Source organism: Sarcophilus harrisii, chromosome 3 (assembly GCF_902635505.1).
Source record: "Sarcophilus harrisii chromosome 3, mSarHar1.11, whole genome shotgun sequence".
Lineage (NCBI taxonomy): Eukaryota > Metazoa > Chordata > Mammalia > Dasyuromorphia > Dasyuridae > Sarcophilus > Sarcophilus harrisii.
The window spans coordinates 225,875,111-225,902,409 of record NC_045428.1 but is presented as its reverse complement, the minus strand read 5'-3'; the positions used below and the strand labels follow the sequence as shown (position 1 = coordinate 225,902,409).

The 27,299-nt window shown below is 33.2% G+C and overlaps 1 protein-coding gene across 3 annotated transcripts in view; it reads right to left on the bottom strand.

Moving 5' to 3' along the window:
• Nucleotides 1-27,299, bottom strand: part of TMEM131 (transmembrane protein 131) — a 216,343-nt gene that overhangs the window by 11,237 nt on the left and 177,807 nt on the right. For all 3 annotated transcript variants that reach the window (XM_031959112.1, XM_031959113.1, XM_031959114.1), the window contains 16 exons: nucleotides 26,197-26,301; nucleotides 24,963-25,049; nucleotides 22,821-22,973; nucleotides 22,609-22,684; nucleotides 22,350-22,467; nucleotides 20,423-20,561; nucleotides 20,199-20,308; nucleotides 19,409-19,475; nucleotides 17,424-17,575; nucleotides 16,940-17,082; nucleotides 16,338-16,524; nucleotides 13,788-13,973; nucleotides 13,001-13,159; nucleotides 11,670-12,235; nucleotides 2,735-2,910; nucleotides 215-348 (listed from right to left, as the gene is read on the bottom strand). In XM_031959112.1, the coding sequence (XP_031814972.1) occupies nucleotides 215-348; nucleotides 2,735-2,910; nucleotides 11,670-12,235; nucleotides 13,001-13,159; nucleotides 13,788-13,973; nucleotides 16,338-16,524; nucleotides 16,940-17,082; nucleotides 17,424-17,575; nucleotides 19,409-19,475; nucleotides 20,199-20,308; nucleotides 20,423-20,561; nucleotides 22,350-22,467; nucleotides 22,609-22,684; nucleotides 22,821-22,973; nucleotides 24,963-25,049; nucleotides 26,197-26,301 (2,558 nt within the window). The remainder of the gene's footprint in view (nucleotides 1-214; nucleotides 349-2,734; nucleotides 2,911-11,669; nucleotides 12,236-13,000; nucleotides 13,160-13,787; nucleotides 13,974-16,337; nucleotides 16,525-16,939; nucleotides 17,083-17,423; nucleotides 17,576-19,408; nucleotides 19,476-20,198; nucleotides 20,309-20,422; nucleotides 20,562-22,349; nucleotides 22,468-22,608; nucleotides 22,685-22,820; nucleotides 22,974-24,962; nucleotides 25,050-26,196; nucleotides 26,302-27,299) is intronic.

Here is a 27,299-nt window from a genome sequence, read left to right as displayed (position 1 = left end):
ACTCCTCATCAAGAGCTCTTTTCTCCAGTACATTACCATGTGCCTCTTAGCATATAAAGTCCATATCACTTGCATTTACCTACAGAAGTTCTCTAAATGAGAAATTGCAAGATGAAGACTCGTACACACGACCACCTGCTGCTGTGATCAGACTTCCCTGACCTCAAGCTTGGAGCAGCATTATTCTACATGATGATTTTCTTGTGTGTGTTACCTGAGGGGTTTTACATCTGCTGGGGTTTCTTTTTTCACATTTGCTGAGAGCTTTTTGCTTTTCTGTTTCACTTGAGACATTTCACCTCCCTGTTTATCAGGCGCAGCGTGTTTTCCTTTTTGCCGTTCGGGATCCTGTGAAATTGTTTACACACAATCTGTTTAGACATAAAATCATCAAATAAACCTATACCCTTATTACAAGCACAGTGTTCACTCTCATTATCTTTTTATAGTGAATCATCTCAATTTCTGTGAATGGTTCTAGCTTGCCAAACTTCTCAAAGAGAAAATGTTTCTTTTTTGACTGGAGTTGGGTGAGTGACAAAGAATGCCAAATATCACATATAGAGATCCTGGGGAAAATGACAAGTTTTGGTAACTTTTATTAGCAAAATTCTGCTTTCATTAAGAATAGCGTAGGCTATAAAAATTTAAGCTACTTCAACCCTTTGATTACATGCCCAAATCTTTACCTTAAGAGACACTTTCAGAAAGGGGATAATTTAGTCCTTAAGTCTGTTCAAATCTAGAACGTTCATTGAGATGAGCAACAATGCAATGTTTTTTCTTACTGCTGAAATATTCCCTGGCAAGTTGACTAAGCATAATCAATTAATTTTCCATAACCTTCCTGCAATAGGAGCAACATCTTCAGTCCCCATTTTCCGACATCATAACATTTTCTTTAAATGATATAGACACATTTCTTGAGACTTTCTTCTAACTTGAGTATAAAGTAGCCATGGACATGTGAGAGGGGGAGCACAGGAAGTTTAGCTGCTCTATCATATGAGTAATGAATGCAAGAATTCAACTAAACCAATGTGAAGTATACTCAATGCCTGTCCTTGTGGAATACCCTTCTGCTATGGCTGTGTTGAATGATAAGTGTTTCATTTGTTTGCAGGGTTAAATCTAGATTATTAGAAGACTGGCCTAAATCAAGCCGATCCCAGAACAATTTCCAACTTTACAACTCATGGCTATTAATGACACTAATGACTGCATTTGAAAAACTGGATTAACACTGTTAATTTCTATAACCATACTGGGTGCTAAGTCACAGAAATAACCTGAAAAATATTTTTTCCTTCACATTTCCCTATTTCTGAAAATCTGTTGATTATGTTTATTTAATGAGCAACATCTAAGGAACCTGAAGAGACATATGGATGCCATCACAAAGTGTGATATTTAGTTGGACACAGTTCATTCCCTCCCATCCCAATACTATTATAAAAGATACAAGATTATATAGCAATAACAATTCATATTTACATAAAATACTTATAAAATGTATAGGATCATTTCTCTACAACTCCACCTGAATGATGGTAGTGAAAAACTTACCCCCATATGAGGAAAGTGACAGTTGAAGAAAATAAGTTACATGCTAAAGGTGAAATAGGTCTGATAATTAGGACAGTTCACCTTACATATGAGTGGATGAGAAAAAGGAGAATGCAAAAAAGCATTGTCTTATTTAAAGAGAAAATTTGGAGAAGAGTTTTGAATTGAATCTTTATAGAAGGTTATTGACCAGTACTTCTGTGAAATTGATGAAATGATTTAGTAAAAGTACAAAGATGAGGATCAGTCTGTAAGGGTAATGTTAGGAGGTAATGAGAGAGATGATGTTCAAAAGGAAAAGAGAAGAGTTAAGTAACTGGTGTTTAAACATTTATCAAAATAAAAAAATGTCTCTGAAAGTAATATAATGAAAAGGTTGTGAAATATGGAACTCATAAATTTGTTAGTAACTGGTTTAAATTATCACTTTTTATGTAGCATTAAAAATATAGATAAAGCATCACAACAAATGTGAGGAAATGTCAAAAGGTGGAAGTCGGTTTCCTTCTTGATGTGAAAAGTAAAAGATATTTTTATATATTTTAAAAAATTAATGAATACCAATAACATTGGGAATCTTCTGAGATAAGAAGTTAGATACAAATTCTTGATGGCAACATTAAAGAATTTGTCAATACTAAATTTAATTAGAACAGCTATTATGGATATCAAAATTAAATAGTGATTCAGGGAAATTAATATACTATCTTACAAATTATGCTCTAATTTATGGCGACTATCAGTATCATGAAATAAGAAGCTACTTCATTGGCTGGTTCTGTTATTTTCTACTGGTCAAACAAAGAACTCTATATAATAAAATAAAAGTGGTCCTTCTGCTTCTCCCTTTGATACCCGAATTTTGAAACAAACTGTTTAAGTTACAGATTTCAGGTAAAATGTGACTTTTAGAAGAGCTTCCCCCCAGTCTGAAGTATTTTATTTTACTACTGCTTCATCAAATACAACTCTGAGGTTGACAGCTGTCCTTTATTTTTCCCTGAGGAAATGGAGAGAGTGTTATGTAAAATGATTTACTTAATGCCAAGAGGCTGAAATGGAAAACCCAGACATCCTTGGAATCGAACTGTTCTCTAGAACATGACTGTCTATAATGGGGCATCCTCTCCACTACAGGAAGAATCTTTTGTGCTTAATAGTTTTATACCTCTTTCAGAAGTGGTTCTGTATCAGGATTTGAGGTTTCTGTGGTGGTAGAAGAACTGTCATCATCAGCCAGAGAATCTTTCAATTCATCCTCTTGTGGTCTCCCCTTTCCTCTTCTCTCCTTCTCCTCTCGTTTCTTGAGTGGTTTGACTTTGCGCTGAGGAGGCTTGCTTTTCCCTATGGAGAACAAAACAATACTCCTGATTCTAAGTCTTTAACAACCACCACCATGCCCTATAAAAGAGATGTGAAGAGATATTAACCACTAAGAATCAGTGATTAAGGGGCAGTTAGTTGGCACAGTGGATAGAGCACCAGCCCTGAAGTCAGGAGGACCTGAGTTCAAATCTGGTCTCAGAACTTAACACTTCCAGGCTGTGTGACCCTGGGCAAGTCACTTAATCCCAATTGCCTCAGCAAAACATAAAAGAATCAATGAGTAAGCATTTATTGAACGCTCTATGCCAAGAACTGTATTGTAGGCCTTTGGGATACAGAGAAAATGGTCTTTGCCGTCAAACTCTTCAAAGAGTTTGAATTTTGTGATGGAGACAATATATGAACAGACACACACACACATTGGAGGGAAGTTTGTAGGAGCTGGGGAAACTGGGAAAAGCCTCTTGCTAATGGTGGTCATTCATCTGATTCTTAAAGGAAATCAAGGATTTTAGGAGATGGAGGTAAGAAGGGAGAGTGTTCAACTTATTGGAGAACATTGTAGCTCGGTTCTCTAAAGGTTCTCTCAGCTCTCCTAACCAACTATAGCTTTTTTGGGCTTTATTTTCTGTTGTTGCTATTTTAGATTTGTTGATTTCATTAGTAGAAAGACCTTCCATGGAAGGAACTCCCTCTCTGATTGCAGAACTTCACTGGTGTAAAATATTTAATCTTCAAGAGTTGCTTGGGGGCACCAAGAAATGCTCAGAATTAGGTCAGTTCTTTATATACTATGGCTTGCTGTCTCTGTAGGTATTGTTTATTGATGAAGAAAGTGGTTTTTAGCCTTTCAATGAAATTCAACTAACTTTGGTATATGTAAGCTACTATGGTAGGAACTGAAAATATAAAGAAAAAAAAAATTACAGAATAGTCCCTGCAAGTCAAGAGATGAGCACAGAGAGCATTTCAGGGAATGAGTAAACAGAGGGTCTCTTCTGAGGAACAGCAAGGAGGCCAAGGTCACTGGAGTGTAGAGTGCCTGGCAGGCTTTAAGAAAAGTTGAAAAGTGGTGTGGGGGAGCAGGTTGTGAAGAGCTCCGAGTGCTCAAAGATTTTATCTTCGATGCTAGAGGGAGTAGGGAACCAAGGGAGCTTACTGAAGCTTTTACTTTAGAAGGATTACTTTGACAACTGAGTGGAGGGCAAAGTGGAGTGGAGAGAGGCTTCTAGAAGGAAGATTCACCAGTAGGCTATTATTGTACATTGATAAGGCATGAGGTGATGAGGGTCTTCCCCAGGGAGATGACAGTGTCAGGGTCAGAGGGTTCAGATGAGAGATGTTTAGAGGTAAAATTGGAGGAGGGGGTGGAAAAGAGAGGAGCCAAGGATGGCACCTAAGTTACAAAATTGGGTGATCTGGGAGGATTGCTATGCTCTTGACAGAAGAGATATGGAGCAGGGAAGAGTTTGACAGGAAAGATAATAAGTTAAATTTTCAATTTAAGGGTCACTGACTTGAAGATGTCTATAGTACAGGGAGTCAGTAATGAGGTTAGGTATAGATTAGAAATTGATCATCCATGGGAAGAGGATGAAATCGCAAAGTGAACAAGGTCATGGAGAGAAAAAGGACCAGAAGAGAGTCGGGGGGGGGGGGGGGGGGGGGAAGGTGTTGGTATATAGTCATAGTCATGGTTAATGGAGATGACTTGGGTGAAGACACTGCAAGAGACTGAAAGGAGCAGTCAGGTAGGGGGAGAACTGGGAAGATTAGTGTCATTAGAAAGTAGAAGGAAGATAATGTCAAAAAAGAGGTGGGCGACTAATATTGTTAAAAGGTGCTGAAAGGTCAAGAAAGATAGCAAGTGAGAGAAAAGGCCATCAGTAAATACAAAGAGCACTTTGGGTTAGATGATGAACTCAGAACTCAGATTGTAGACTTAAGTGTTTCCACTTCCTTTGCTCTTACTCTTTTATGACAGACAGTATTCTCAAGGAGATCAGCTACAAAAGGGGAAGAAAGATGTGGGATGGTACCTGGCAGGTATCATGTATAAAATGAAATATTTTTTGCAGAGACAGAGGGCAATGTTTATGGGCAGGTAGAAAGCAGCCAGGGGGCAGGAAGAAATGGAGATGATAGAGGGGGAAATCTATTGCATAAGACAGGACAGAATGGGATCTCTTACATATACAGAGGGTTTGTCTTTGCAGAAGTTTAGTACGAAATTAGGAAGCCATTGCAATAATCCATGTGAGAAAAGATGAAGGGTCTAAACTAAGGTGAGTGATGGCTTATATGAATAGGAGGAGACATCTATTAAAGATGGCTACTAACTCTGGGAGAAGGTAAAAACATCAAAAGAGAGTTGTAGACAGAGAAGAGAGCCTAGATCAGTCTTTTGAGAAACACTAAAGGCAGTAAATGAATGATAAATAAAGGAGTAATCTGACAGGCAGGGAGAGAATTAGGAGAAAGCAATGTCACAAATGTCAAAAGGCAAAAGTATTATGGAGAAAAGACTTAAAAAATAAAGAATTCCACTAGGTTTAATGTTTACCAACTATTAAAATAAGCATTTGACTCAGCAAAATCTCACCTTCTTTTCCCACAACATATTTCTTATGCATACATTAGAGCTATACATCAGAGTTTTCAAAGAAAATCACCTATCAATAATACCAAGCAAGGCACAGAACAGGGAAACATTCTTGCCAAAAGTATTGGCCACTGTTACGGAGGACATCCTGTACAGAGGTCAAAGAGAAAAAAATGGTAAAGTCCTACAGAAATATCTGTTAGTGAATGACATGCTGACTGCATCACATTTAGGATACCACAGAGCCTACAAAGTATAATCCATAACCCTTCAAAAGCTGCCAACCTATGGAAACTCAGTAGATAAAGGATACCTATTGTCTCGCCTGGGGTTTGGCAGACCAAGGCCAGTGGTTCAAATAAACTCTATTGAGTTGTATTACCGCCTCAATCACATACAAAATCCTGTTTGGTGAGGGAATGTAAATGTAGGTTTCTCTTACCTTTCTAGGCATCTTACTTCTTCTTGTGTACTCTTTGGCCTCTTTGATCCATAAATAAGACACTTGCACCTTGTGGCATTTTTTTCTCCTGGCTGTCCCCTATGCCTGAATTCTTTTTTCTCCTCATCTCTGCCTACTTCTCTGTCTTCCTTCAAGTCCCAAATAAAATCCTGTCTTCCACAGGAAGCCTTTTCCAACCTTCCTCCTTTGTACATATTCGTTTATATGCTTTCTCCTCTTTTAGATTGTAAGCTCTTTGAAAGCAAGGGCTATCTTTTGCATCTTGTACCCCCCAGAGCTTAGCACAAAGCCTGACACATAGCAGGAACTTAATAAATTTTTTTTTTTGACTAAGAAATGTAGTTAATTAGTACACAGACTATCTACTAGACATTTACTGTGGACAGACAATGAACTAGGCTCCAAATTGAAAAGGAACAAGAAACTGTTAGACTACATTTAGGAAATTATAAAATATTTTAATGACAAAGTCTTCTCTTTCCATATAAATATTTTTTGAAGGATATGATATGACATCTGATATGGCTGCAAGTATGAAATAAAACAGTGTTTTTAGAATGAAAAGTTGCTGGGAAATACAGAAGTTAGTCACAACACAGAACTGAAAAAGTACTGTATTTAAAGTGGTAAAAAGTATATCATTAAAAAGATGAAGAGCAGGAAAAGAGGGCTGGTGGATCACATAGCAAGAGTAAGAGCCTCGGAACAGAGTCTTGGCTTCACTGGCAGCAAGGATGGACGGGTGATCCATCTGCAGAGGCTTGACTTGGGTGTGGACATAGAGTGCCTAGCATATGAAGGTGTGGATATGTTGGGAGTGTATGTTGGGAATGTATGAGAATTTCAGCCAGGAATCAGTAAAGTACAAGAACTACACTACAAAATGGCAACATTAAGAGGACCTGGGTCCTCTCTTCACTTTATACTCTCTTGGTGAATATATTAGTATCTCTATGGAATTAATTACTATCTCTGTGTGGGTGACTCCAAGGTCTTTATGCCCTGTATCAGACTCTCCCTTGAACTTCAGAACCAGATCAGTAAACCTTTCAAAGTGGATGTCATGAAGAAGTCTCAAACTTTACTCATTATCTTCCCCCCTCCTCCAAACTTCCTTACTTCTACTGAAAGTACTCCTTTTCTAGTGTCCCAGGTTCATAATTTCAGGTTTATTCTCAACTCAGTCTCTCTCTCTCTATATAAGTCCAATCAATGTCAAATCTTGCTATTTATTCCTTCAAAACATTTCTTTCATCCAACTGTACTTATATTCTACAACTATGTCTCTACTCATACAACAGTCTAGGTCTCCATGAAAGTACTGGAACAATAATCACTTACTTGCTGCCTTAAGTCTTTCCCCACTTTAGTCTATCCTTCATAATGTAATTTCCTTTAAGCTCAGAAATGAACACTTGACTCGCTGAAATAACTGATTCTAGGAGCTTCCTATTGCATCCAGGATAAAATATTAACTGCTTTGTTGAGCTTTTAAAGTCCAACACAGTCAGGTTTTAGGCTGTCTTTTGAGCTTTATTGGACAATCACTGTCAATCCATATGATTTTTGCGTCTTTGCACTGGCCATTCCATTCTCCTTTCCATGTCTAGAATGCACATGGACTCAATCCCTCTCTTCCTCTAAGATGTAACTCAGGAATCCTATTGGGCATAATGATCTTCCTGAGCTCCTCAAATGGTAATATCCTCCCTCCAAACTACCTTGTATGTATTTGTATTTATTAGCTTCATATTTATGTTGTATATGTTTTTATGTATATTTGTATCTTTAACACAGTGCCTTGTCCAATGCTGAAATTTAATACTCACTGATGGACTATTGATTTGAATCTGAGCAAATTTCAATAACTGAAACGAGTAAAACTGAATTGAGCAGGAATACTACACTTGCAATCGGGCATATAGTAATTTCATATCAAAGTCACAACCTCTCTTAACTCTAGGTAAGTAATTCTTTAAGGTTACAAGTTACAGGCTGATTTATCACTGTATTTTGGAAGGAGTTCCTACACTAATAAAGTCATGGGTCCTTGACTTACTGATACATTTCAGATCACAAAAGTAAAACTTGTGGAGGTCTGAATTTTAGAAAATTTTACATTTTATGTAGCCTTTTAGTAATAAAAACATCTTATCTCAAAATTGATCATCCCTACTAATAGTCACTGTCTAAATAAGTTGGCATCTGTACAAATTGACACAAATACAGCGTGTCTCAGAGGCAGCTTTATAACTGATAAATATAATGCTTACATTCAGGATTAAAGAGCTCTTTCTTCACAATAATACTGAAGTAGATAGTGTAAACATGATAATCACTCTTATACAGATGGAAAAAATAGGCTCAGAGAACCATAAGCCAAAGGCATATGGTTACTAATAGCCAAACCACATTTTAGAATCTAGATTTCCAACCCAAAGCACCCTACCACATGGCTTAAAAATACTGTTATAGTCTATACTATTAAGTTCTACCCATGACAAGACTGACCCCACATAGAACTAAGTATATAATATTGTTCCTATTACTTCAAAGTATCATAATTTAATATATTATCCTAGTAATGTTATGCCAAGATAAAAATTCTTACATATAGAGGCTATCTCTTTATTTTGTCTCAAGAGAGATAGTCCATTGATTGGTGAAGAGGAACAAGTATAGATGATCAGAAAATAGCTGCTGGTGAGATATTCTGCCCTGGGCTTCAGGGAAGGCAAAGGGGGTCTGAAGGAGAAATCAGATAGGTTTATGCCTGTTGCACTATTATGATAATGAGAGGAATTGTTAATATCTTCATGCTTTTTTTATAAGACAGAAGTATTGCTGTTTCGTAAATGTTGCCCAAAAAAAAAAAAAAAGGGATCTAGTTTTTAATGTCTTATATGAGCTATGAGCATAATATTTAAATTGTAATGGTCTTAACTTCTTATTCCTTTGAAAAATACTTCGATCAAAAGCCATCATAGAATTTAAAGAAACAAAAAAAAAGCCAATGCTAGTACAATGATCTATTCTAAAATTCTGAATCTAAACTTCCCTCATTTTATAAATGTGAAAACTGAGGACAAGAGAAGTCATGTGACTTGCCAGTAGTTACTTGCCCATGTGGAGAAATCTCGTTGCATATCCTGGCCTTTGGGCCCACCAGTTCTGTGTTCTTTTTTTTTTTTTTTTTTTTTTTTAATGTTAAGTTTGTCTTTATGTTTCCTAATAGCAATGTGTAATAAATACTTTAATTCTTATACAATTTCATGTTTAATATTTTAGACCAAAATATTACTAATATTAATATTTTCTCTAAAAATCATTATTCATATTAACTTGGATATAATTATATTTCATCTTTACTTCTATGAGCAACACAAGATATTACCATATAATTTGCTCACTTTAGTGACATAAGGCACAACCACCCAACTTCTTTATAGTAGAACATAAGCTATTTGAGGGAAAGTTCTGTGTTCTTTTTGCTACACCAAACAGCCATTCAATACTACCAGAATCAATATGAAGTTTAATGATTATCATTCAATAGTTAACCTAAAAAGAGACATTTCCCTCACCCAACAATAGAGATGAATGGATAACATGTGAGAATGGCTATTTCAAAACCACAATCACGTTTTCCTTATGTTTAAGAATTATTAATGCAATGTGCATTAATTAATTAATGCAATTAAAATTCTAGACTTTTTCTGACAATTTTTTTCATTTAGATTTTTTGATTTAGGAAGAATAGTTTTACTATCAATGTCTCTGGATGGAAAACAAGGACCTAACCTGTTTTTCCTTTAGATTAGTTTCAAACTCAAATTTCATTTTTATAATATTCATCTATTTTTACTATCTAAAATTTTTTATCTTTACAAATAGCTTCTGTGTGCAATGATCATACTCTGCACACTACTCTGACTACTCTGGAGGACTTAGAATGAAATATACTATCCAGACCTAGAGAAAGAACTAATTTATCTGAATACATACTGAAGCATACTCTTTTTTTCCCCCTACTTTATTTTTCTTAGTTTTTTTTTTTTTTTTAAAAGAGGGGAGATATATATTTTCTTTAACAACATGACTTTTATGGAAATGTTCTCCATAACTTCACATGTGCTTTTTTAATGGGGGGTAGGAGTGGGGATAAGTGAGAGAATCTGGGACCTGAAGTTTTAAAACAATTGTTAGAAAAAAAAAAATGTTTTAAATGTAACTGGGGAAAATAAAAAACAACCCAAAAGATTCCCAAATACTTTTTGTGAATGTCTGTATAAAGAGATGAAAGAGTTGACAATGTAACTTACCCTAGAATTCTTAACTTTGGGGTCCAGAGAGCCTAAAGACATGGGTAGAGGTCTGTGAAAATGACATCTTTATTTTAACTAACCTCTGAATAACACTGAGCATTTCTTCAATTATGAATTTTTAAAAAAGTTATTCTGAGGATGGATCCATAGGCTTCACTAAAGCACCAAAGGAGTTCATGGAACAAAAAGTTAAGAATTCCTGTCTTATAGGGACTATAAGAAAAGAGATGTATGTGGCCAAGTTGTGAGTTTCAGATCTTTACTTTAGATGATTAAAAAAAAAGAAAATACATGTCATTGTAAAATTTTCTCCAGGACAAAAGTAAATAATAAATGTTTGCCATTATAAAACATTAAAAAGAAAAAACTAAAATTCATTTGTAACACAATATAACTAAAAATAGAAATATCATTCCTATTCTTTAATTTTAAGCTAATAAAATTATCTGCCAAAATAAACTAGATTATGATTTATGAAAAAATGACTTTATGGCATTAAGTTGCTATTAAATTCAAAAGTCTACTTTAAAAGAATTAAATTACAAAATTGAAAGAATTGAATTTCCAAGAGGAAGTGACATAATCTTATAAGTTCTCCTTAGAAGGAGCACACTGCCACAGATTCAGAGCTAGAGAAGATCTCAGAAGCCAAAAAGGTCTACTCATTCAATAGAGGAGAGAACTCAATTTAGGAAGGAAGGGTAAAAAACTTTCCCAGTCACAGGAGTCATATTGGAGATGGAGATTTGCACCCAGGTTGCCTGATTGAAGAACCATTATACCATGCTACTGGTGCAGAGATCAATTTAAAAATCAAAACACAATAAATGGCCATTTATAGCTTTTTTCACACTTTACTCTTAAAAATCAGGAATTAGCTAGACATCTGATTCAAAGGGGAGAACAATGGAAAGATTCTGCCCTCACTTATGAGGAAGATGTGGAATGCATCACTTTACAATTCAGGATTGATAACATTAAACACATGGGAATAACTAGAAGAATCTGGGATTGTTGGCCTCCATCACTGCCATCCATCTGTAAATTTTGTTGACTGGAAATCAAGGAGATTGATTAACTTGCCCAGGATCATACAGCTAATGAAGGTCATGGCTGGTTTGGGGGAGGGATTTGAATAAAGCCATTGGTTTAACACTGAATACATACCCATGAAGTAAGAAATGCCCAATATTTCCCGCAGCTAAGACAATCTTTTTATGATGCTCAAGTACTAAACACAATCTTAAATAACTTCAATTATTGGGGGAAATAACTTTTGTGACTATTTTTTGAAAAGACAAGGCATCTTAGTTTTAAAATATACACTTTGTGGATGAATATCACTGTTATAATTATCCTGTTAGCATTGAAGAAAGAGTCCCATTACCTTTGTTTTTTGACATTGGAGATGGAGGTTGTTCTGTAAACACATCTAGTGAAGGGGATTCAGTGTGGTCAAAATCTTTGTCCATGGCTTCGATAAGACTGGTGATATCTGAATCTTCTGAGCTGTGTCTTAAATTGCTGCCACATTCTGGGTGGGAAGAGTGAGCAAGTGGTGGAAGGGGCATGGAGCTTTCAGGATGATGCTCCAGTTGCTGAGGCACTGTTGGTGGAGGTGGGGAGTGCTGTTCCAGCAGGACCTGACTGTGGTGCTGGTTCTGCTTTGCTCCTTTGGATCTTCTGCCTGCCGTATGACTCTGTGTTACTGTGTTTGAATCCAACACTAGGGTACCTGTTCTGTTAGCAGACTGTGTAGAAGTCCTGCTAGTAATGTTTGAATTGTTTTTAGATTTGAAATTTTCAACATCAGCTGAGTTTCTATTGCTGTGCAGATGAACTGATGGATTGCAGTGCTTATGATTTCCTGAACTAGATCTGGATGAGGAACCTCCTGTTCCATAGATTCCCCTACTGGAACTGTGATTGGTGTCAGATCCAAGACTGTTCAAACTGAAAAAGGACCAGTTATTATCAGAATATATAGATTAAAAATGTTCTGCTGCTTCAATAAAACAACACCAAGGAATTAGGGCTCCAAGAGTTCTTCACTGATTATTGAGGTGTACAGCATTAGTTACCAAGAGAAAGCACTACTGCATGGAATCTAATGGTGAATCAACATTTCACATCCATATGAAATTCATATACAGCATATATTTTCCTCGTCAAAATTTTTATTATTTATTTATTTTTTAAATTCTGAGTTCCAAATTCTCTCCCTCCCTCCAGCCTCTTTGCCTTCCACTGAAGAATCAAGCAACATGATATAAATTAAATGTGGAAATTGCAAATGCAAAACATATTTTTCATATTAGCATACTTGTAATATACATTAGTAAATAAAAATGATCTTCTGTAGTCAATTCATCATTAACATAAAATACTCTAGGAGAACATCAATGGAAATAAAAGTGATCTCCAAAACAACAAAAATGTTCTATCTATCTAAAAATTTGTGAACTGTCAGGTGCTGGCTCCCAAAACATTTGCCAATATTACAAACAAGTTGTCTCTACAATGGGTGTTTTGCAGTTCAATGCTATAATAAAAAAGCAATTTTCCAATCAGAATTAGGTTGATTTTTTTGCTTGTGCAATAATGATAAAGTACATTTCTCCATAGTACCTACTATGTTCTAAGAAATGTGTTAAGCTTTTTACAAATATTATATATGAGTATTTACTTAGATAGGATTTATTACTGCTATGAACTTACTTTCCTTCAGATGGAATACCAACAATTCTCCTGAGATCAAATGGTCTTCCCATATCAAAAGGAGGGTTTGAAGCCTCAAATGACAGACGTCTTCGAAATGGCTCCCAAATTCCTTGAGCTTCTAAATAGGCTGTTCCAATTACTAAGAGAAAGAGTATACTACAAGGGACCAAAAAGTTGAAAAATCAATGTTGGCAATATTAGAATGAAGAAATTAACAGTACAATAAAGTAAGAGCACATTTAACTTGGTGATAATACAAAAAACACAAAAAATGCTGCCTCTATCAGTCTTTGCTGAGTGAAATGAAAAATTAATATGCCAAAAAATGGATAAAAAAATAAAAGCATATATCTGTTTTACAGTATTTTATTAAATTAAATTCTGATAAATGTTCACTTTTAAAGGATGGACCTCTCCATGAGATTTATTTTTGCCAAGAAAAAATTTTGACTTAGTTGATCCTTTCTGTTTGTCTTTTATATAAAATTAACTAATCAATTTAGCAACTCAACTCTTCACTAGTACAAAAAAGATTTTGCTAAAAAAAAAACAAACAGGAAAATTAAAGAGAGGAAATTTTTTGGTTTTAACTATTTTCTTTTAAAATTATTATGTATAAATCATTTAGTAATTTCAGCTAATGGGGCTAAATTGATGTCTTTTTCAGAGACAAAAATTTGTTTACTTATCAAAGATGCATGACAATTAGTGGTGGGAAAAGTTCCTTTTGGTTACTGAATATTTCCCATGCTTATCAAGTTCCAAAAAGTATATTGTATAGTACCTCATTATTCCTGAGATGATTATGTACAGTGCCAATTCCCAATTAGGTCTGGGCAAGGCTTCTGCACATGTTGCTAACATATGATATGGAAGGGATGCATTCAATATAAAAGTAAATTCGGAGCCACAAGCTGTTATGAACTTCAGTTCACGAATGACCCTGGAAGCAGTGAAATCAGGTGTAAACCTAAAAAAGAATGATGGCAGTAAGGATTAATGTATTTAAAATATGATACTACATAACAATTAAAATCCTAAATTAGTCCCATGAAGGATTTTTTTTTTTTGCTTAAATTTTTTTTTCTTGGTTTATACATGCATGTACATTTTTTTTAACATACTTCCATGAGTCAGAAAAAAATGACAAAAGGGAAAAACCATAAGAAAAAAAAAAAAAAAGATGAAAATAATGTGCATTAATCCACATCCAATCTCCATAGATCTCTCTCTAGATGCAGATGGTGTTTTTCATCCAAAGTTTATTAGGATTGCCTTGGATCAATGAATTGCCTAATAGAACCAAGTGTATCATTAGTTGATCATCACACAATCTTCTTGTTGCTGTGTACAATGTTGTTAACAATAATATTGCTAACTGTAATATTACATTATTTTTACATACCATAACTTATTCAGCCATTTCCCAATTGATGGCCATCCAGTTCTTTTCCAATTCTTTGTTACCACAAAAAGAGCATAATGGTCTTTTAATAGGAACAAATCATATAAATTTGGGGAGATATAATCAAAGTTAAGAGCATTATCAGGGTCCATCATAGTAATGAATCTAGGCAAAGATATGTAGGTCTTTTTCTTTTTTCTTACTAGACCCTGCCTGTTCTTTATTCATATGTCTTTAATTTCTTTCTCAGCTATGTCTCAAGGTACACCTATTATGATCATTTTCTAACTAGATCTATCTTGGGCCACTGTATTTTAGACTTATGTCAAATCAATTTCCCTGCAACACTGTTACATAGATAGGATTCTCTTGTTCAAAAATGTTCATTAGTTCTCTACTATTTAAAGAATCAGCCCTAGTTCTTTACCTGTTCATCACAGGTCTTATATAAACTGGTTAGAATTTTCCTCTCCAGACTTTATGTCCTTGAAATAAGCTCTCTAATCTATGTAAACAAATCTACTCATTGAACAAGTCAAAGTTGTCTTTATCATTCTGTTCATATTACTTCCTCTTACCAAAATGCACTCTTATTTAACTCTACCTATACCCATCTTTCAGGGTGTTCAGATGATGTCTAGACTTCCTCAAAATACCCTTTTCTGACTATTCCAGTCCACAATAATGTATATTCCTGTTTTGAATTCCTGTAGTACAGTCAATCCTCAATATTCACAGGGGCAACATTCCTAGAAAATGGTGTAAATGATAATATGTTGAACCTATGGGAAATAGAAGGGTAAGGTTTCTATGACCCACCAAAAATTGTAACCTTTTATGAGATTGCTGAAAATTTCCTTTTATGTATATAGTTCTTTATAACAAAACATTAATTATGATAATATGCATTCTTCCTAACAGAATAACTATGAAATATCCCATAAAATGCAGTACACAAAATAAAACTGGTAACATGAAAAACGTTTTTTCTTGTTAGTAATTCCCTGGAATTGTGTGACCTTTAAATCTCAATGAAAAAAAAAAAACCTGATTTCAGACAATACTATACTGCTATAAACCTCTCTACCTAGGACATTGTTTGAAAAACAAGGGAAATGCTGCTGGCACTTCAGTTATGGATGTCTTAAGATACCTAGACTGGCAAAGTCACTCCAAAACTTACTCTACAAAGGTAGGATGAACAAGACCAGTGAAGCAGGATATTAGCTGCTCCACAAACCTGCATGTATTACTCTCATTTTTTTCTTTCTCTTATTGCACAAAGATGTGAATGTAAGTCATTGCCAATGTGAATGGAAAAATGTTACTAATAAAATCACATGAATGCTTGAAGTCACAAAAGTTAAACATATGAAAGTTGAGGAATGACTGTATTTATTATTTTTACTATAATATGACCCTTACAACAAGCTACCTTTCATTATTTATCTTTACATGTAATATATCCTGGGCTCCCCAATTAGATTGTATGCTTAAGGGGTGGAATCATGTCCAATACAACTATTTGTATCATCAGCTTCTATTATGGTGTTTTATTTGCACATGGTATAAACTCAATAAATGATTGTTGATGATACAATGATTATTAAACTCAGGCACTAAAATTTATACTTAACACAATTCTACATAGTGAATTCTAAGCTAACCTCCTCTATTAAGAGATAAAGGAACTCTTAAAAATTTAATCAGAAGAGAGATTCAATCAACTAAAATACCATACATTACCATTGTAGTTAATGGAAAAATCAATGATCCTGTACGTGATGCAAATTCAATGCAAAAGTAGTAAAAACCCATTGTTAATTTATAATGCAACGATGAACTATAAAAACATTTATGGGACACTTCAAGATTGCAGCAGGAGAACTGAGAAAATCTTTCTTTTAAATTTAATCAGAAATTACTTACAATATAACAATATCTTTAGAAGCATTGGCACCTAGTGAAAACTCTTGACAGTTGACAACCTTAAATCCATATCCTTCACATGCATAGCCACTGATTTCAATGGATTTTATGTTAACTTGAAGTTGTCCAGTATTCTCAATTTTGAATGTTCTCTTCAATGTGAAATTTGGTTCCTTCAATTTCATCTCTAAACAAAATAAGACAAAAATAATCAGAACTTAAAAGAATTCTTGCCTCTTTGTAAGCTGGCTTTTCAAATAACATATAACAAATGATTTTATCACCTACTTTATTAGAGAAATTGTAAAGAATAGCAAAACTATCAAATTTCTCTTAGAAGTAATTTACCAATCTGAAAATAATTCCATCACAAAAGTCAATATTTGAAAGAGAAGAAATTTTGTCATAGCATAATTCAATTTATTAATTTCAATGGCCATTTCTAGACCAAATCCAAAGAATATTTTTTAGTTTTGAAAACATGTCAGGGATTTACTTTTAGATCTCAAGTTGAAATTCATACAAACATACCCAAGTGCATGATTAGGTACTAGAAAGATTTCAATCTGTCAGTACATTTGGAATTTTTATGGAATACTCACTATCTGAACAATCTTTGAGTAATGCTTCTGTGATTTTAAACCGTAAGGAACTTCCTGGACCTGGAGGTTTGCCTGCAATCCTCATGTTTTCAGTTGTTCCTTGTCCTTGTACCATTAGAGTATCCACCACAGTTAAATTATTTCTGTATAAGAACAAAAGTTATGTACTTTTTAAAATCACAAAAATCTACATATTGTTTTGATCCATAATTTCAGAAATCACTATTCTGAAATAATGAGGGGGGAAAAAAAGCCAAATTCATAATTTATGAATCAATTACCTATTTAATAAAAACAGCAAGGATTTCTTATTGTTCAAAGTATATCACATGGTATATTAAATGTGTAGCTTAGAAAACTATTTTAATATTAATTTTAATTCCCACAATGTGGGAGGCCTTTTGCATATTTTTTGATTTTTAATTAATGACAAAATTCATTTCTGAAACAAATTATTTAAGACTTCTAATTCACAGAGACATACCTGATTATGATTAATGAAGCAACAGTTTTGTTGAGGACTGGTGTAAATTTAACTTTGACAGATTTCTTTTCTCCAGGTTTTAAAATTATATTTAAAACTGAATGTCGAGACAGTCCTTCAGAAAATCCAGTTGTACTTTGCAATGGGTGAACCTTTAATCAGTAACATAAAGTCAATAGATTTAAAAAATTAAGTTCTATAATCCAGCTTAATATTTATTTGTTTGTTTATTTTTAGCATCTGGACACTTATTTTGTCACTAAATATTTGCTGAGGCTCTAGTCAACAAGGAAAGGTGGGGCATTTTACAGTGAACATTTACACATGTACATATTTAGACTCAAATGGATTCTGTCCAAAATATTCAAGAATAGCTAGGCAGCACAGTGGCTGAAGTGCCAGAGTTAGCAAGACCTGAGCTCAACTATACCTCAGGCCCTAACCAGCTGTGTGACTATGCAAGTCACTTAAGTCTCTCTGTCACTTTTTTCAGTTCTCAACAATACCTACTTTGCAGGCTGTTATGAAGAACAGTTGAATAGTTAGCATTCAGAAGCATAGTTAAATAAACTGCTTTGCAAACATTAAAACACTATATAATAGTTTTATTATCATTTCATAAATACTCTATTTCAGCAGATCTGACACCTTTCTTTCCAAATGGGTCAAAAGAACCTCCTTTACACAACATTACAGAACCTGAGAATAGGAAGGAGCCTTGGACATCAAAGTGCTATATATATCAAGGCTCATTATTAATACTGTCACCATCAATATAATTAATATTATACATTGATAACATAATAATATATTAACATAAGAATAAGTCCAAAAAAATGCACACATACATTAAGAGGATATTGTTTTCAAGTTTAATTGGTAATCACAAGTGACTTCAGTGGAATCCTATACTTCACGAGATCACTGAGATTAGCTGTGAAAGACCTTCGGTGTCAATGCGTCTCAACTGTTTGTTTTTATGTGTGATAAAACTGGGGAACAAAAAGTTAAATCACCTGTTTAGGGAGAAACACACACAGCGCAAAGAGCAGAATTGGATTCTGAACTCTTATCTCACTGTATTGTGCCGCCTTGAGTCCATTCAAGGTGCTTCATCTTGAGTACATTAAGTACTAAATAATATTGAATTAAATAAATGTTAAGTGAATGGGACAGACAAGTTATTACTCTGACCTTTTGAACCCAGAGAAATTAGAGATTACTATGAGTTAAGAGTACTCAGAAAAGGCTTAGTGGAGGAGGTAAGATTTGACTAGTTGTAAGATATATATATATTCAGCAGAGAAGGGAATACCATATGAGATCACTGTGAGCAAAGGCACTGAGGCAAGAGTAAATGTGTCATATCTAGCTGTATACAACACCCAAATATTTACTGTATACTTATTATTTGCAAAAAGTTCAAGTTGGGAATTAGTGGAATTAGGGAGGTAATGTGTGTGTATATGTGTGATATGAATGTATTGATAGAAATACAAATTTTCAGAGAAAACTTTAAATAATAAAGAAGTATAGATCACGAACTTTTATAGATAGATGGGGAATTTCTGAAAGGAAACAAGCAATTTTATTAATGTAATTTTGGATGATATCTTATGAAACTAATCTAACTTTTGAATTTTAATTAATTTAAATAAGAAATGTATAAATTGATCCACCTAATCAGTAATTCTCATGGTATTCATTGACATTTTTCCTAATTTTGCACACATTTTATTTTCTTCTAGATGACACAAAATATTATTACTATTCTATCCTCATGTAATTGCTATCTAGTTTTTCCTGTTCATTAGTTTATAAAGTTATCCTTTTTCGTTTCTGAATTTCTTTAGTTCACTTTAAGACCAATAATTTGCAATCTAGTCAAATCTAAGAGCTAATAACATTTTTTCTCTTGCATGTTATACAGCAATCCCAGTTACTGTGACTTTCTTAGAATACTATTATGAATGTTAAAGACTTACACAGTTTCTGAAGACTTGGAATTCTAATGTTCTCAAATCTAGATTTGCCATTTTACTCAAGTTAAACCTAAAATAAAAATACACGTTACTTTGTAAATAGCATAATAAAAATAACTTTAATTAAAGAACTATTTATCAAGTTGACAATTTCAAATATCTATTTTATTTCTAGGGCAGATAATGCAGATTAACAAAAATATAAAACAGCTAAATTTGAGAGATTATTTTTATTTTTCTTCACAGATTGTTCAGGTAGACATTTCTGTCACATTTTGTTGACTTCTGCATAAAAGTTCCAGAAGAACATAAGACTACATCTTTAGAGCTAAAATGGACATTGGAAGAATAGGAAACTGAGGTCTAAAGTTATAAAGCTGGTAAGGAGCAGAGATGAGAGCTGAACCCAGGTTATATAACTATAAATTAAATGTTATTTACACTGTACTGCATTTAAGTTAATTTTCCTCCTCTAATCAAGACCTGCATCCTTCACTTTCAATACTAATTCTTCCCAGACTTCCAATGCTACTATATAGAGATGGAGTCACGGATGTGGGTCTATGATTTCTCTTGGTAGAGGAAACTCTTGGCTAAGAAAACTCCCTCTTATGAGGCAGGTCAGCACCTTTGCTCCAAGCCCTGTGCAGTTAAGGGACTGGTCCCTTAACAGCCTATATATGACAGAGATGGGACTCTGGCTTTGAGGCTTTTAAAAGGTCGTTTGTCCACAAGTCAAGCTGCCTTTCACTAAGTAAAAAAAAAAGAGCTTAATTACTTAAATAATGTTTACCTTTCCAGTAGTTTATCTACAAAGGCTGAAGGATTAGAATACAAAGCCATGGGAACGAACTGAACGTGAACAGGAACATCTGCTGGGTTTTCTAAAACAATTTTTTCTTCCTGAAAGAAAATAACATAAGATCAAACTTTGGATTTCTACTAATTACAGGAAGGAGTAGACACTCTGTAACAAAACTCTCTAATTCCAAAAACATTGTCATTCTGAATACTTACAGAAGAGCTATTTATATTTGTAAGCGGGAAACTCAAGAAGCGAGGTGAACTAAGTATAGATGGCCAGGACAGCTCTGCAGTAATTTTTGATACTACATTTTTCTGAAGGTCTGTATCCACTTCAAACATGGTAGTCAATCTTAAAAAAAAAAAAAAAAAAAAAAAAAAAAAAAAAAAAAAAAGTTTTAAACATATGATAAAAACAAAATCCTTAAATTTCCCGAGTACAAGAAATTATATAACTCACTAACTAAGTTTGTGTAGTTGGGAAATTTAACTCAACTGAAAATATAGGCTTAAAGCATTAGAAAAGATTATCTCTTTTAGCACTTTAAGTGTAACAATTTTGCTGTCTTATTTCACTTTATTCTTTTATACTGTCTCAAAGTTGAATTTGTCCAAAAGTTATATATCTTAAAAATACTATCAAGAATATGTATAGAAGAATTGTATGTGTTTAACATATATTGGATTATCTGTTGTCTAGGGGAAGGAGGGTGGGAGGAAGAGAGGATAAAAAATTTGTAACACAATTTGGAACACAAAAAGTTTTTGCAAGAAAGGGTGAATGCTGAAAACTAGCTTTACAGATATTTTGAAAATAAAAAGCTATTATTTAAAAAAAAGGAAAAAATAGTATCAAGAATGCTACATTTAAAAGTGGAATTTTTTTCAATGTATTATCTGTGAATGCAAAACATAAAATTGTACCAATAACTATCCTAAGTCAGATATTAAAAAAAAAAAAAAAAAAAGGATAGGCATTAAGAGGGATGTCATAAATTCCATATATCCCAATAGGGAACTATGTATTTTTTAAATGAGTATATTTCAATGATTAAGGGTTAACTGTGATTCCTATAAAATCTTACTTGTCTAGATTAGAAATCAAGATATGAGGCAAGAGGAATTTTTGGAAGCAAAAGGAAACAATCAGCTATACTACTTGAAAACTAAGCTTTCTTCCTAGTATTAACAAACATTACAGACAAAAAATTTGGGATCCCATTAGACAGATAATGGTGGTGGTGGTGGTGATAACTGTATAAGATTAATGTGATCTTTTTTTTAGCAGTATTCAGATAGGCTGCAATTTAATATAAGTGGATTTAAATTTTAAAAATTAAATTATAAGTCAATTGCATGAAACTCAAAGCACTTATTCCTATAATAACAATGTTATAAATGGTATTTTGATTCCAAAGCTAAATTACAAAAGTCAATTTAATCCATAATGTAATATCATAGAGGTTATAGTACTAGTATTCTAAATTTACCTTTCTTTAAATTATTACATGTGTACTTTTCCAATAAATGCAGGAGTATCAAAAGTGCATTATACTTGGCACAACTAATATTATATTAAGAGTAGTGGGATGGCATTAGGAGATCAGAAGAAGATTGTTGGGGCTTTAAAAGCAACTGGGATAGGCACAGGAGAAAAATGAATAAAGCAGCTTTTTATAATATAACATAGTTTCATTTTCAAGCTGTCAAGTTTTTCCCCCTGGTGTCAAAAGCAGGTTTGAACCATGCCATTGTGAAAAAAAACCTGAGGAGTAAGTTTTCAGGAGAAGTGACTTTGAAGTACTTTTTAAAAATAAATGAAATATTCTCAATGGATGTTAGTCAAAATAATAATTTAATTTACTTCCTTAGCTATTTTAAAAGCTTGGACAATAATTCCTCAATTTATAAAAGAATTCATCTATCAATTGATGTAACAAAGAAATAACCATTTGGGTTCAAACACCTATTAATTAATTTACTTTTTGGCGAGGCAATTAGGGTTAAGTGACTTTCCCAGAGTCACTCAAGTGTCTGAGGCTGGATTTGAACTCGTCTTCCTGACTCTGGAGCTGCTGTCTATCACTTGCTGCCTCAAAAACCTATTGAGAATTAGGATAATTAGAACATAAGGACTTACCTATGACCTGCATTATCTTTTATTCCTGTCCATGTTCTGAATAAGTTTTCATGCAAATCCCAATCAGAATCCCACAAATCTTCTTGCATTGCTAGGCCATGTTGTACTTTAGGTTCAGCTAAAACAAAGTCAATTTATTTTAAATTACAAACACACACACACAAAGAAAGCATTATCTTTTATGTAATTTCTATAAATATGGTGGGGGTGGGTGAGTTGGAAGAAAAAAATAATTTTGCTAGAATCCATGTTTACTTACATTTGGACAGAAAAGGCAACCCAACATAGCAATGATCCCCACACTGTAAACTAGGATCAAAATAAATGTTTGCTATCTGTAAATAAAAAAGAGAACCAATTATTAAAAACTAGGTTGACCCTGAAAAAATTTCAAACCAACTACAAAATGCGGAACCTATTAAGCTAGAATTGTTCTATAGACACAATAAACAAATTTTGTTGTTTACAAACCTTAGATTTTTTTCCTGGCTCTAGTTCTTCTTTATTGCTCTTTAGTCGCTTGTAATAAAATCGTACATCTTCTGATAATGAACGTATATGCTGTATTTTTACCTTCTGTGAGAAGGAACTCATAACATTTAAACTTTGATGAACTATCTTGCCCTGAAGTTAGAAAAAACAACTCATTAGTACACTATTGTGTGTGTGTGTGTGTGTGTGTTTTTTTTTTACAATGCATAGAACAAGATTATTGTATAAATACGTATACATATGTTGGATCCACATATATTTTAACATATTTAACATATATTGGATTACTTGCCATTTAGGGGAGAGGTGGGGAGGGGAAAATTTGAAATACAAGGTTTTGTAAAGATGAATGTTGAAAATTATCTATGCATATGTTTTGAAAATAAAAAGTTTTAATAAAAAATAAAAAAAATTAAATTAAATTAAAAAAATAAAAATTGTATACCCAAACAAAAGAACAAAATAGAAACAACAACAAAATGCTTATGTCAGAGAAGACTGGCATTTATTTGCCCAAGAAACCAAAGGCCAAAGAATATTAAGAAATCAACAAAATCTATAAATCAGGTTTGTGAATGAAAAAATAAACAACTTTTCAAAGTTACAGTAAGCTAGGAGAAAATTAATGGCCAAATCACTGTAGCTTTCTCTGGCTGAATTAAGTAAAATATTTAATCATTAAAGTTATTAAAATATTCTTCTCATGCTGTTATATCAATGGATGAAATAGTGAATCTGAGCATATAACCAAAGAACTTAAACAATTAAAAATAGTTTTAAGCCACATTCAGCTCAGTATTGTGACAGAAAAAGTTGAAATATCTGTCCTGCATACTAGAGCAGTAAGTCTAGATAAATTCTATTCAAAGGAAAGGTAGGTTTCTTTTCAGGGATAAAATATAATTAGCGTGAAAAGAAACTGGCTAGAGATAAAGTTTTCAGATATAATGTTAAATTGGCACATATGCTATAATTTTGGGGAAGGGGAAATATCAGTGATATTATTTGCTTATGAGCTACCTAGCACCTTCTTAAAACAGCTTTTTGTCTTCTAAGTTGAAGTGAAGCTAATAACATTAATACCATTTCAGTTTATTCAACACTGAATTTTATCTATTTTTTTGTTTTGGGGGGGTGAATTATCAGAAGTTAGAAAACCTTTATCACACTCCATGTCTAATTTCTGATTCAGCAGTAGACTGAGCAGAATGAATAGAAAGGGAAAAAAAAGTGAATGAGCTCAACAATAAGGAAGTATGGACAAAACTACCTATTACGAGCCATTAAAACAAACAAGGATTACATTCAAAATATTAATTATTTTGGTTTACAAGTTTGGATAATTTAATTTCTACAGATAAGACTATCATTTTTTTATTTATGATTTACTGAGCTATAATTCAATAGTACAGTTATGCTAACACATGACATTAATACTTCCTTTCCACAAGGTAACTGAAGTGATGAATATAAAATAATTTATATTCAGTAAAACTTTAGTAATCTGATAATGAGTAGCTTGAAGTATTATCTACTTCTAAGTTATCACTAGTATTCTCTAACAAGATGATTTTAAAGATTTTAGAAACTAATAATTTAAAGTATACTTAGAATCTGATCATTCTATAATCTAGAGCTATTCAAATACTTAATTTAAATGAATATTAAAACAAAGTATCTTGTTTCTACAAGGAGGTTTTCTCTATTCCCTCCTTCATTAGTACTTTCCCCTCCTAGTACTTCCTCATTGTGGTTAAAGAAACAAGGGGGGAAAGAAAACATTTTGGGGAAAGATGAATTAAATAAGCATTATCAAGAATCTAGTGGTCTAACTAAATAAGGAATCTAGCCTGAATTAGGAAATGGGAGTACAGAGAGGAGGTCAGAGGTTATAGGACATAGTTTTGACCAAAGATTAAATTCTATACGATACTGAATTGATCAAAATTTTTATTTTGAATCTGCTCAATTTTGAATTAATGTTTTAAAAAAAACCTCTTAAGTACAATGCATTTTCCCCTAATTTGCACTTCTTACCACAAAATTAGTCCTGCTTTTAAAAACTACTGGTAAAGTTTTGGATAAAGCTAAGACAAATATTTTAAATGAATTTTATCTTACTGGAAAGGAAGGTGGAAGAACAATGTGCTTTGGGGAGCAAGTCAGGGAACCCACTGCAATCACAGCCTTCACAGGAATTGTTAATATCTGTAGGAGAAAAATAGTGAGATACAGGAAAAAAATTGTATTTAGTTTGGCCTCCTTAAAATATCACAATTACAAATGAAATCAAGCAAGCTTTGGTATGTATGTGTCAAGAGTCCTTGGTGATATTTAAATGACCCACAGGTATCATTTATCAAATATCTTCAGATGTTAAAGGTTTGTTAATAATGATAAATCATATTTACATAGTTTTAAAAGTTTTATGTGGGGCTTTCCTATAAAATATGCCTAAAAGACAACCAAATTTCAAAGTACTTTCAAGTGAATAATTCATATATAATCTCTAATTGAATAGTAAATAATAAATGTCAGAATAGTAACAAATAAAATTTTCATGCAGCAAAGATTTTTTAGCTCACTGAAACCAAACCTAGGATGACCTTTTCTCTATGTGCACTTGTAAAATAGTAAAGCAGGTCGACATTCATGTTCTTTGACAAAATTTTAATGTAGTTAAAAAAAAAATCACTGGGATCTAACTAAAAGTAGGACTATTTTAAAGCCCTTAAAAATTTATCAGAAATATATCACAATACTCCATCGAAAGCATTACTTTAATGTATCACACCAAACTCTTCTGATACCACTCTTCAAGACTATAATGACTTTTTATGATGATATGTCAGACTGATTTATTTAGAAGTCAAATACTATTTATCTTGCTTTCATCCTTCTTTTCAAAAATATAGTGGACTATTTAATCTTTTGAATGTTCCTTAAATGAATTAACTTTTTTCAGATCATTATCTTATCAATAAAGACTGTAGCCTTGATAATTAAAAATCTATTTAAAAAAAAACATAGCATAGGAGAAATCATGTTTCAGTTATCATTCAGATTTAGTTAGTTAGGTTTAGTTTAAGTTTAGTTAAAGTGTTTCAGTCTAATGAAATTCAAGAAAGATGCTAGATATATTATTCCTTTTCAAATACAGAAATGACATAGCAAGGCATTTTTAAAAAATTTCTTTTATAATTAAGAGGCTTGGATTCTTAAGTAAAAATACATGCTAGTTTTTCCTAATTTTTCAATAGGGCACAAATTTTCAATTTCTTAGAGAATTGTAAAATATAGTTAAAATGGGGAAGAGGAAAGAATTTCATAAAAAACTTCTGACATTTAGGCTTACCTCATAATCTGTTGTTATCTGTATGGCTCCATCATGAATTCCTTCAAGTTCTTTTGCAATTAATTTGACTCTGAATACAGCAAAATAGCCAGAAGTTAATATTACCTGTATGTGGAAGAAATGATAGATAATCAGCCCTACTCAGCAGATTCCTTCAATAAAATGAATAAGGATGCTACAATAATCACTTCAATTTGAACCCAAAAAATTCAAAGTGTAACACCAAATTAAGATTCGAAAGAAATGGGATCCTTAATCATATATACGTACACAGCCTAGAGACAGAAGAGGACCTTAAGGGGGATATAAAGTTCAAGATAGAGCTTATATAATACTATAAGTAAATGGGTATACATCCTCTCACAGCCCCCTGACCCAAAAAAGTAAAGCTAGTTTTGTATGAAAATTCTGACAATCAGTAAAATTCTAATTTCAATTTTGTCAAATGAGTTTCCCTTAAATTTACTAAAATCTCTAATAGATCTTTGGCAACAATTTCCAAAACATTATCGGAATCTCACTAATGATTTGTTTTGTTTTTTTTTTTTGTCAGCATTTCAAATAATAGTTTCCTATACATTAGGAAGTATTGCCAGAGTGGCAATTCCTATACATTATAGTTGTATAGGAAGTAATTTAAACTGAATTTCCTCGTAACTTCCCCTCTTCCTTACCCATTTCAGCATCTAAAATGACATTTGGAGAATGGGAACACAAAAAGGTTTGACAGTGACAAATGTGGAACAGGGAGACTAAAGCAGACATATAGCTCATGATAGAACTAATTCTCAGTACCTCAGCTACCTTATCCCTGTGCTCTATGAAACGCTTTTTGCTATCTTTTTGGGGATGGATCTAATGTCCCATTAGGTGGCTTTTGAAAACAGGAGATTTAAATGACAGTTTAAAATCTTCCTTTGCTATACTGCTTTTCATGCTAAAGAGAATCTATAACATTGCTTCCTATATAACTTTTTATTTCAATGCAGTACCTACCTGTAATATATGGACTAGCTCTCTGGAGGGCCTGGGGTCAGCTCTCTCCTTCTGGAGTCTGGAGTCACCCACGTCTTTCCTCCTCATCCTGTCCCCAAGTGCCTCTG